This window comes from Physella acuta, unplaced genomic scaffold (genome assembly GCF_028476545.2).
Source record: "Physella acuta isolate Inbredline_101_S28 unplaced genomic scaffold, ASM2847654v3 ptg001766l, whole genome shotgun sequence".
NCBI lineage: Eukaryota > Metazoa > Mollusca > Gastropoda > Physidae > Physella > Physella acuta.
The window spans coordinates 105,618-117,500 of record NW_026733276.1 but is presented as its reverse complement, the minus strand read 5'-3'; the positions used below and the strand labels follow the sequence as shown (position 1 = coordinate 117,500).

The 11,883-nt window shown below is 40.8% G+C and overlaps 1 protein-coding gene across 1 annotated transcript in view; it reads right to left on the bottom strand.

Moving 5' to 3' along the window:
• Positions 1-10,057, bottom strand: part of LOC131930376 (coiled-coil domain-containing protein 18) — a 23,560-nt gene extending 13,503 nt beyond the window's left edge. Inside the window, exons 1-8 of the mRNA XM_059286834.1 lie at positions 9,893-10,057; positions 9,339-9,370; positions 7,987-8,114; positions 6,105-6,239; positions 5,007-5,201; positions 3,964-4,131; positions 2,668-2,810; positions 990-1,153 (exon numbers count right to left, since the gene is read on the bottom strand). Of these exons, the coding sequence (XP_059142817.1) occupies positions 990-1,153; positions 2,668-2,810; positions 3,964-4,131; positions 5,007-5,201; positions 6,105-6,239; positions 7,987-8,085 (904 nt within the window). The 5' untranslated portion in view covers positions 8,086-8,114; positions 9,339-9,370; positions 9,893-10,057. The remainder of the gene's footprint in view (positions 1-989; positions 1,154-2,667; positions 2,811-3,963; positions 4,132-5,006; positions 5,202-6,104; positions 6,240-7,986; positions 8,115-9,338; positions 9,371-9,892) is intronic.
• Between the last annotated feature and the right edge of the window lie 1,826 nt (positions 10,058-11,883).

Genomic DNA, 11,883 nt, shown 5'->3' with positions numbered 1-11,883 from the left:
AATCATTTTATACAGGGGAAACAACCAGGCCAGTCATAAGCTTAAATATTGTTAGAGTAGCGCCCCTGTTGTAATGTAGTTATTTGTGAACAGTGAGTTGAGAATCATCAGTCATTGACTCAGTCATTATCTGGACACAAAACCAGAGTGTATCGAATAAAACACGACTGTGTTTGTGTTAATGACGTGTATGTTATTTTCTCATCCCCCAATGCTACGAACATTACAGTTACCATATGCTCTACCAATCTACCCCATCCTTCCGCGTTTTTTTTCTCGCTCACCAAAAAAACAATTAGTGTCAGCTTTACATCTGTGCAACCGAAATATTGCGCAAATACGACCCAATGTACTAATTTCATTTGGGGGTCATCCATAAATGACATCACCATGTTTTGACGATTGTACACCCCCACCCCCACCCCCCCCCCCCTCCGTCACGCATCGTCACTAAAAGCCAGACCTCCCCCCCCCCCTAAAATGACGTCACACCTCAGCCTACAACCCCCCCTCCCCCTCAAAATTGCAGTTAAATGTTTCTTAAAACCTCAATATTTTTCCAAAATCTTGTCTGAACTCTGTCAACATAGAGTATTTTAATCAATTTCTATTACAATTTATTAAAACAGTTTTCTAAAACGCGAAATAACGGCTATAATTAGTTTTCTAACATTGCTTTTTTATAATACAAAAGTGTGACGTCACACAATCTGAACCCACCCCCACCCCCTTCCCCTCATCACCCACCGTAACAAAATTACCGACCCACCCCCTTCCCCCTACGAATGTGACGTCATTTATGGACGGCCTCTTGGTCATATTCCATAATAAAGAAGTTTTATTATGCTATGTTTTACATGTACATGTTGTCTTTCTTTACTAATGTTTTTGAATCATTGATTTTTTTTAAAAATCCCATAAGTACTATTCTGTGCGTAATTTACCCGTTGCGCATTTTTTCCCGGTCAAAATTTCCCACCAAAACTTACTGCATTTGACCTTCTGCTGTAGCAGACGACAGATCTCTTTGTTGTCGTTCTCCAGGCTGCTGACCCTCTCCTGCAGAGCGCACACTTCCTGTTTCTCGTTCTGCAGGTCACGGACCAGCGTGTTCCGCTCACACGTCACGTTCTGGATCTCTTCATCTCGCTCTCTGAAACACGTGAACCCACACGAGCTTCAAACACGAGATCCTTGTACATCTTACACAAGATAAAAACGTAACACCTCGTCCGTTTTTTTAATGCCTCCTATGTATTTTTATGTGTCCAGTAAACTGCCTGTGTTTCTTTCAGACTTTTTTCTCAGGGGGGGGGGGGACACACTTGAAACTTTCAGAGGGACGGGGGACGGGACATTGGTAAAAGTATAAGTGGTGGCACTTGATATCTTCGGGTGGGGGGTGGGGTTAAATTAGCCGGGTTGGACACAGGTAAAATTATATGTTTTCTATATAAATTCCATTTCGATCGGGGGGCGGTAGACTTTTTTCAGAAAACTCCTATCTACCGCACATCAAAGCAGTCCGATAAAATGGGACCCTTAAGCAAAGGACACATAACTATAACGGCACCTTTGATAAAACAAAAAGGAAGCTTGTGGCAAACATTTACAACACATATGATACAATACAGATAAAACTTACACCACTAACAACTCCTTGTTAGTGGTGTAAGTTTTATCTGATACAACAATAAAAAAACGTACGTTAAAACGTTGACGAAACGTCTAACACAACACAAATAAAGCTTACGACAAACGCCAACAAAACGTTTAACACAAGACAAACGAAACTTACGACAAACGTTAGCGAAACGTCTAACACAACACAAATAAAGCTTACGACAAACGTTAAAGAAACGTCTAACACAACACAAATAAAGCTTACATCAAACGTTAGCGAAACGTCTAACACAACACAAATAATGCTTACGACAAACGTTAACGAACGTCTAACACAACACAAATAATGCTTACGACAAACGTTAACGAAACGTCTAACACAACACAAACAAAAGCTTACGACAAACGTTAACGAACGTTTAACACAACACAAACAAAAGCTTACGTCAAACGTTAAAGAAACGTCTAACACAACACAAAAGAAGCTTAGGACAAAAGTAAACGAAACGTTTAACATAAGACAAACAAAAGAAGCTTACGTCAAACGTTAACGAAACGTCTAACACAACACAAATGAAGCTTACGTCAAACGTTAAAGAAACGTCTAACACAACACAAAAGAAGCTTAGGACAAAAGTAAACGAAACGTTTAACATAAGACAAACAAAAGAAGCTTACGTCAAACGTTAACGAAACATCTAACACAACACAAACAAAAGCTTACGACAAACGTTAACGAAACGTCTAACACACGGGTCTCCAAACTACGGCCATCGGACCGGATGCGGCCCGCGATGTCCTCTCATCCGGCCAGCTGAGATCTTTTTGTCCACGGAAAAAAAACGTTTGTTGTTGATGGCTGAGGAACTTTGCCCAGAAAAATCAAAGACATGCCTGAAAGAACCTGGCCCCCGAACTGAAATTTGATAGTTAATGCGGCCCTCGGACTGAAAAGTTTGGAGACCCCTGCAGAAACACAAGACAAACGAAGCTTACGTCAAACGTTGAACACACGTCTAACACAACAACACAAATGAAGCTTACGTCACACAACGCTTCAGCTTTCTGATTTCGTTCTGGGCGGCCTGGACTTCGTTGCAGCAGGAGCAGAGTTTCCTGTCGTACTCCATCAGCTCGTTCTGGGCAGCCTGCCGCTCCTTGGTGTGTTGGGACTCCATCTGCTGGATCTAGCCAGAAATACATGCAACGTGTGAGGTGGGGGTGTGGAAGAGGGGGGATTGACGTCACATTCCTGGAGGGGTAGAACTTTTATAAGTTTTAAACTTAACGAGCCGACCCGCGGCGTATCATACGCCGCTAATTAGTTGTTTTATTTTCTACTTTTCAGTAATTCATAATTTGTGAATTCGACAGTACCAATGCTGCCACTGAAAATATTTGCTTTAAAACACTAACCCCCACCTTTCCCCCGACCCCTACCCTACACCCCCCCTACACCCACCCCGCTCCACCCCCCCCCCCCCATCCCTCCCGTGAAAGCAGCCTCCTCTTAGTTACCCCCTGTAAGTTTAAAATCGTTTCAAACTAAATTATCTGCCCCTAATAGTGATAGAGAGAAAGAGAGGGGACTGCAAGGAGGCGCTTGCAGCTTGTTTTCTAACGGCTCCCAGAAGAGAATTATATATATAGATTTTAGCGTTTGTTTGACATTTTACATACCTGTTGTTGTTTTTTTTTTCTGTTTTTTTTTTTAGTTGGTTGGTGTTGCTTTGTAAAGTGTTGTGAAAATTGATAAATGAATCTAAAATTGACCCAGTTTCGCGAACCATTTACAGTATTAAAAGGGGCCCAAATTAGTTTTTTTTTCGAAAATGTAAACATAGCTGTGTTAGATCCCCATATCGATTACTAACTCAAGCATCTTATTCTTAAGTATATTTCCTGGCCTTGAGTCCATTGCTTCTTCCGTAATATATAAAACAAGTAGGCTGAACCCTAAATAAGTTAAAGGGACAGAGTGGTCAAGTGGTAGAGCGCTTGATTTCTTATCCTGAAATTCTCGAGTTTTAGTTTTGTGTTTGAGTTCGTGATCACGTTCCTGAGTACTCCCACCCATTGGAACGCGAAACAACGGCTACAACTAGTTTCTAGCATTGCATTTTTACAATGCAAAAGTGTGACGTCACACCATCATAACCCCCCCCCCCCCTCCCTCATCACACATCGTCACAAAATTACGGAACCTCCTCTCCCCTACGAGCGTGACGTTATTTATGGACGACCCCTTACGTTGGTGGATTGAGAACATAACGATTTATAAATCTGAAAAAAACAACGAAAAACAATCAGGTACAGGGAAGTAAGCAAGGCCTGACTCACTTTGTCCTGCAGACATTGAACACGAGTGTCAGCCTCCTTCAGCTGACAACAGCACTGGTGGAGCCTCGATTTGAAATCTACAATCGTCCGCTCCAGGACGCAGCTCTCGTCTGACCTACATTTCAGATCCTCGTAAACACGTCGGAGATCCTCTTTCATCTGCTTTGTCTGCGGGGAAAATGAAAATAGCTCATTACCCTGGGTACTTTTTTTTCTTAATAAAAAGATGCTTAATGAACAATATCGAAGCACATAAAGCTAGTGAACATTGTTTTTTGGACAAGCAAGTCCAGGTATAGGAAAACATGGAAAACAGAAGATAAGCTTTTTAAAATTTTAATACGATCAATGTATATGTATAAGAGAAAACCTAAGTTTCTTCCAGGCATCTGTTCTGGATAACGGAGCCCCCCCCCTGAAGAAAGTCTACCCCCCCCCCCCCTACCCCCGAACGAAATTGAATTTGTATAGGGAATTTATACTTTTAACAGTGCCCGCCTCCACCCCCCACCCCCTGAAATTTTAGTCCGCCCCCCGAAATTTTCAAGTACCCCCCCCCCCCAGTCTGGAAGAAACACTAGAGCAAACTATCATGGCACAATCATGTTTACTTCGGATTATGCCTTTTAATTTTACTGGATTTTTCTATTTATTTTTAAAAATATTTGAAGGAGGAAAAGAGAGGGTAGTCATTTATTATAATTGATAGTTTGTAAAACAAAACAAAAATTGTAAGAAAACACGAAATTAAAGTTACATACGTTTACTTAGGATATGCCTTTTAATTGGATCAATTAATTAAAATATTTGAAGGAGGAAAAGAGAGGGGCGTCATTTATTATAATTGTTAGTTTAAAAAAAAAAAAGTCTAAGAAAACACGAAATTCAAGTTACGGAGTCGAAAAGTCAACCAAGAAAGTATTAGTAACATTGATAATGGAATGAACAGAAGTAAATGAACACAACTCTGGAAACAGAAGATGGTTTTGCCACTATCAAAATGCCCGTTACCTTAAGATTTAAAAAAAAAATGTTTCAATTACCAAAACATCTCTTTGCTGCAGTTCATTGCTGAAATCCGTTTTAATCTCCTCCATGGAGCAGAGGTGCGTCTTGACCTCGTTACGACACATGATCAAGGCCGCTTCCCGCTGCTGCAACTGCTCGTGATACTTATTGACCTTCTCCAGCAGGTTGTCCACGGTACGCTGGGCGTTCTTCTCTTTCTCTTTGAACTCCTGCCCAGAAAAAATAAATAAACTTGGATCGGTTCTTATTTCATGGATTGGATACGTTGTGAAACACTCAATTTTAAAAAAAAATTTAAATAATATAAACTGCACAGAAAAAAAAATGGATGGGTTGTTAAAGCATGGATTGGATAATTTGTGAAAAACTATTTTAAAAATAATTATTAAAATAGTAGATTTAAATAATGGGACGGCGTGGTCGAATGTGGGAAGATACGACTGCTAACCAGTAAACCGAGTTCAAATCCGCGTTCATGTCCTTGAGTGCACCTACGTCAGGGAAAGTAAAGACGACGGGCCTCGAAAAATCAATACAGAAACACGAACAGGAATATATGTATCATTAGAGGGTTGTTATTTTTTAAAAATAAAATGTGAATCAACATGAGATGAGGATTGTGGAGAAATTGATTGCCAATTTGAATCAACATGACGAGAAGGGGGAGGTTTAGTCGGTTAGGCATAGCGCTGACTCTACTGTCCCTTCTGTCCTGATGTACCCACACCCCACCCACGTCTCAAGGCCGTGGGGAGTGGTGGGTTCGATTCCGTTTGGCTAAATCTAGTCCGCCTTTACAAGTACCATATTATGTACCCGTGTCTATACTTGGCGTTGAAATACTTGTTTACCATCCCAACACTATCTGAGGTTGAAACACACACAAAAAAAAAACAAAAAAACATAAACTCTACCTCCCCTGCACCTATGTCAAGCCTGTAAGGACACTTCTACATGATTTTGGTTATATTTTCAACATGCACGTGATGTCTTATTATTGGTATTGGTCTTAAGCTCCCTAAGCTGTCTTTGTGGTGTTGATAAAATGATACCTAGAGTCCAATGAGACACGTATGATGTTCTAATATGAGGTGTTAAACCCCCAAACCTACAAAACTTAAATCGTCCAATTTACTCTCATAGCACGTGATGGTGTCATCTTTCTGGGCCAGCTGCCTCTTCAGGTCCTCGTGCTCACGACAGCACGTGTTCAGGCGGCCACGGGTGCGCTCCAACTCATCCTGGATCTGGGGAAGACATTCAAACTTTCAAACCAACTCATCCTGGATCTGGGGAAGACATTCAAACTTTCAAACCAACTCATCATGGATCTGGGGAAGACATTCAAACTTTCAAACCAACTCATCCTGGATCTGGGGAAGACATTCAGACATTCAAACTTTCAAACCAACTCATCCTGGATCTGGGGAAGACATTCAGACATTCAAACTTTCAAACCAACTCATCCTGGATCTGGGGAAGACATTCAGACATTCAAACTTTCAAACCAACTCATCCTGGATCTGGGGAAGACATTCAGACATTCAAACTTTCAAACCAACACATCCTGGATCTGGGGAAGACATTCAAAGTCTCAGACTTTTAAAACGACTCATCGGTGATACATAGAAGACATTGAAAGTCTCAAAGTCTCAAACTTTCAAGCCAACACTTTCTAGATCTGGGGAAGACATTCAAAGTCTCAGACTTTTAAAACGACTCATCTTGGATTAATAGAATACATTCAAAGACTCGTTTTTTAAAACCAACTTATTCTGATTTAATAGAAGACAATCAAAGAATCAAACACTTTAATCAACTTATCCTTCAGCTGTAGAAGACATTCAAGACTTAAACTTTGAAACTAACTCATCCAGGACCTACTGTAGACATTTAAAGACTAAAACGTTTAAACCAGCATTAATTGACTCCTAATTCACCTTACATTATTTGATTTATATGCCACAAACTACTAAGTGATATGCTATTGGCAATATTATAATAGAAATCACCAAACAAAATTTAGGCTCAAGTAAATTAAAAATGTTCCGAGTTTTATCAACTCACGTCTTCTCAAGTGTACATCTTAACTCCTTAAGACAACGATGACCACAAGTCGATATTTGAATATTTGAAATTAAGTACGAGTAAAGTGACTAAAATTAGTACGGGTAGGAAAAATAGCAAAACCAAAATACTTCCAGTAGCCTCCCAGGAAAGGTGGCATGAAAGAAATGTCGTGATAAGCTATAGTTAAAGGAGAACTACAAAGCCCCCTCGAATGCTCACACAATCTTCTTGATTCCGATACCTCTTCCACACACCCAACCACCTCCCCCCCCCCACACACACACGTATACTCACAAGATCCACTCGGATACCCCTTCCACACACCCAATCACCCCCAACCCCCTCCCCTCACACCCACGCATACTCACACAATATACTTGTTTCTGGTACTCCTGCCCACACACATAACGCCCCACACCATACACACGTATACTCACACAATCTAATTGTTTTTGATAATCCTTCCCCCCCCCCCCACAATCTCCCACCCCACACACACCCCACCCACACGTCGTATACTCACACAATCCACTTGTTTCTGGTTCTCCTGCCTCCCACCCACACTCCCCACCCACACTTCCCCACACCCCACCCACACATATACTCACACAATCCACTCGTTTCTGGTAGTCCTGCCCCCATCCACACTCCCCACCAACACTCCCCCACACCCCACCCACACGTATACTCACACAATCCACTTGTTTCTGGTACTCCTGCCCCCCACACACACACCCCATTCACACCCCACCCACACGTATACTCACACAATCACTTGTTTCTGGTACTCCTGCCCCCCACACACACACCCCATTCACACCCCACCCACACGTATACTCACACAATCACTTGTTTCTGGTACTCCTGCCCCCACCCACACTCCCCACCCACACTTCCCCACACCCCACCCACACGTATACTCACACAATCCACTTGTTTCTGGTACTCCTGCAACTGCTGGCACAAACACTGGATTTTCTTCTCATACTGGAGCTGTGTGGCTTTATCGCTTTCATAAGTCATAGTGGCTTTCTCTCTCTGACTTTACATGACTAGGCAAAAATAAAAACAAAACAAAAATGATTTTAGGTGACTGGAAAAATACATGAGGCATTGGACCAGACGAGGACAAATATGACAAAACTATTAGACTTTACATAGATATATTAAAATTGATGAAAAAAAGAAAAAGTTTAAAATCATTAATTATATTTAAATTAAAATAAGTATGTCAAATTTTTATGTTTCATTGCATTGCCATTGGCTCTTGAACTAAGGGTCAAGAGCGAAAGGCAGAGAAGCCTCACTTTGTTCACTTTCTCACTGTTCAAGCTATCTGGTCACTCTTGCAATCAAGCAGACATTCCCTCTAGCAATCCCCCATACACAAAGCAGACAGTCACTCTAGCAATCCCCCATACACAAAGCAGATATTCCCTCTAGCAATCCCCAATACACAAAAGCAGACAGTCCGTCTAACAATCCCCGATTCACAAAATCATAGTAATTCTAACAATCTCCTATACACAAAGCAGTCAGCCCCTCTCACATGCCGTGAGCGACACTAGAATGCGACTATTTCTACACCGACCAACATCAAGTCAGGCGTGCACCATAAGTTAACTAACGCAGAAGCTCTGCTCTTTGGAGAAGGAAACACAAAGCAATCTCTTTCGATTGGTTATGAAAAACAACAGTTTTCCATTCCACGCCAACCAGTTTCTTTCAAGCATCTCTTCGCTCCCCGAACGAAATATAATTTATATAAAAATGTATACTTTTACTAGTGCCCCTTCCCCCCCCCCCCTCCCCACCCCGGAAATTTTAAGTGTTCCCCCCCCCCCCCTTCTTCCGGAGAAAAAAATCTGGAAGAAGCACAGACGCCAACTGATACGAATATACAAGTAATGGACCGTAACAATTGCTATAATAAAGATCTAGGCCTGTATGGAATTATTTTCTAGTCTGGTCCTAGAGCGTTAATGGCTAATCAGTTTTTTGTTGATAAATAATTGCCTCATTTAATTTAGTTTTTTAATATTCTACGCGATCGGATTAGTTTTTAAGAACATTTTTGAAATTTTAATTTTAAGATTTAAAAGTATTTCTCATATCAAACTAGCAACGCCAATCTTAAGTGCAAAGGTTCATTGTTATAAAGGAATCGAAACGGCTAGAGTTCAAATCCCAAATTTGATATCACATTACTAGTATACGTCATACAACATAAAAACACTCATTCAACATGGAACCCAGCGACTATAAATAGTACTTACTCTGGATTGAAGTGCCGTTTTTTTTATTAAAGCTGAAAATATGAAAAATTATTTTAGGCAAATTTTTGACTTGTTAAAGGCGTGATGAATATTTTAAAATTTAATCTAAAAGACACACAAATAAATCAGTAAAGTTAGGTTTTCATAGTTAAAAAAAAATAAAGACGCTACTTTGGTTAGGAATAACATGAAATATCAGAGGTGTAGCGACCCTTCCCGGCGCCCGGGGACAAACTTTTCGATTTGCACCCCCCTCCACACCCAACCTTCTCTACCCCCCCCCCCCTCCCCAACCTTTGCTGCCAATGTTGCCTATAGGTGAAGCTACTAAACACTACAGCTTCTGAATACGGCACAGCGCTAGGTAATAATTCGAATAAATATATTCAGTGACTAAATTTGACTTCAAAATGTTTCCATTGAGCAAGGTAAAACTAAAAATAAAATAGATCCATACACTACACTATACAATACAGTCATGAATCATTAAGCATTAGAAAACTAATGAAAACTACGCTTACTGCTTTGGCTGAGTACACATATAGTTTGTTTACCTAATTATGTTTGGTTGTTTGACGGATTCAAGTTTGATTAATACCTGGGCGGGGGTGTCGACCCCCCACTATGTTTATGTTTTTCATAATCTAAGTACAATGTTGGCACATGACACGATTTTGGTGGCAAAATCCTAAACGTCATGGCAATCCATGTCCGTGTACACAAATAATGGTGACGTAACTACGCTTAAAAATACATTAAAAACAATAATTGTTTAGGAGGATTTATTATATGTGTGATAAGAACGTAAACTAAATAATTATTGATTTTAACTAATGTTATGCTTATTTCATATGTATTTTTTAAACCAAAATGGAAACATTTTTATACCTATTTATCTATAATAATGAATCAATGTAATTAATAGTTTCTTTTCTGGTGTAAAGAATAGTTTTTAAAAGTAAGAACCGCACCTAAAATTAGAAATGTTTAAAAAATCAAAACTGCGTTAAAAAGTGATTGGGATTTTTTATGAAATAAAAGCCACGAATACAATGTCCGCCTGATACGCCATTTTGACTAGTGTAAATGTCCGGTCATCACACCAATTTGACCAGTAACATCTCCGGCCCATACGCCGTTTGACTCCTACAATGTCCGGTCGATAGGCCATTTTTACCCATAGTATGTCCGGTCCATACGCCCCTTGACCTATACAATGTCCGGCCCATACGCCACTTGACCTATGTCCATACGCCACTTGACCTATTTCCATACGCCACTTGACCTATACAATGTCCGGCCCATACGCCACTTGACCTATTTCCATACGCCACTTGACCTATACAATGTCCGGCCCATACGCCACTTGACCTATACAATGTCCGGCCCATACGCCACTTGACCTATGTCCATACGCCACTTGACCTATACAATGTCCGGCCCATACGACCCTTGACCTATACAATGTCCGGCCCATACGCCAATTGACCTATACAGTGTCCGGCCTATACGCCACTTGCCCTATGTCCATACGCCACTTGACCTATTCAATGTCCGACCCATACGCCACTTGACCTATACAATGTCCGGCCCATATAATATCCGACCGATACGCCATTTTGACTACTGCAGTGTCCGATTATCACGTCCTTTGACCAGTAATATTACTGGACAATACGCCACCTTGACCAATATAATGTTCGGACACACAACCAAAATAATACCCGTAGGTCAATCAAGTCATTATAAAAATTTAGTTTGTGATGTATCTTGTATTTGTTATCCTTCTACGACGCTTGTCCGTATAGATAGTCAGTTCTGTTGACTTGTGTTCTGACAAGTAAATATAAGCAAACCACGTAGGTGTTTAAGGCTATTAAATGTTGTCTAGTTTGTCAATATATTAAGGGCATTAAACTGGGACGGCGTAATCGGATGAAGAACGGATCGTGGGTTTGAGTCTGTAGGTCTGTTTGTCCACCTAGATCTGACGGGTACCTGACCTACGTTCAGAGTTTCTTCCAGGCATCTCTTCGGGGGGGGGGGGGGCAAAGCCCCCCGAAAATTTTTTACCGCCCCCCCCCCCCGAACGAAATGAAATTTATATAATTTATATAGAAAATATTTACTTTTAACAGTGTCCGCCCCCCCCCCCCGAGGAAAGTTTACCGCCCCCCCCCCCCGAAAATTTCATGTGCCCCCCCGGAGAAAAAAGTCTGGAAGAAACACTGCCTACGTTGGGGAAAGTAAAGTTGGCTGGGTATAATGTTGGCCATACATCCCTTTCATACGACGCGTTCAAGAAATAGATTAACTCTTCTTCATCTGTCCTGTGGGTTGATGCGCACGAGGAACTACTATTTTTAGATTTCTTCACCAAGGCACGTTATGACTATTGCTATTTATTTTCTAAAACACACAATTTTTTAAAAAAAGTATCTACTAACCCCATTGTATTTAAACATGCAGATCTATGATCATTTGTTTTAGAATTAAATAAATTGTCTCATTTTTAGTATTCGATGTAAGCGTAAAAAAAAACACC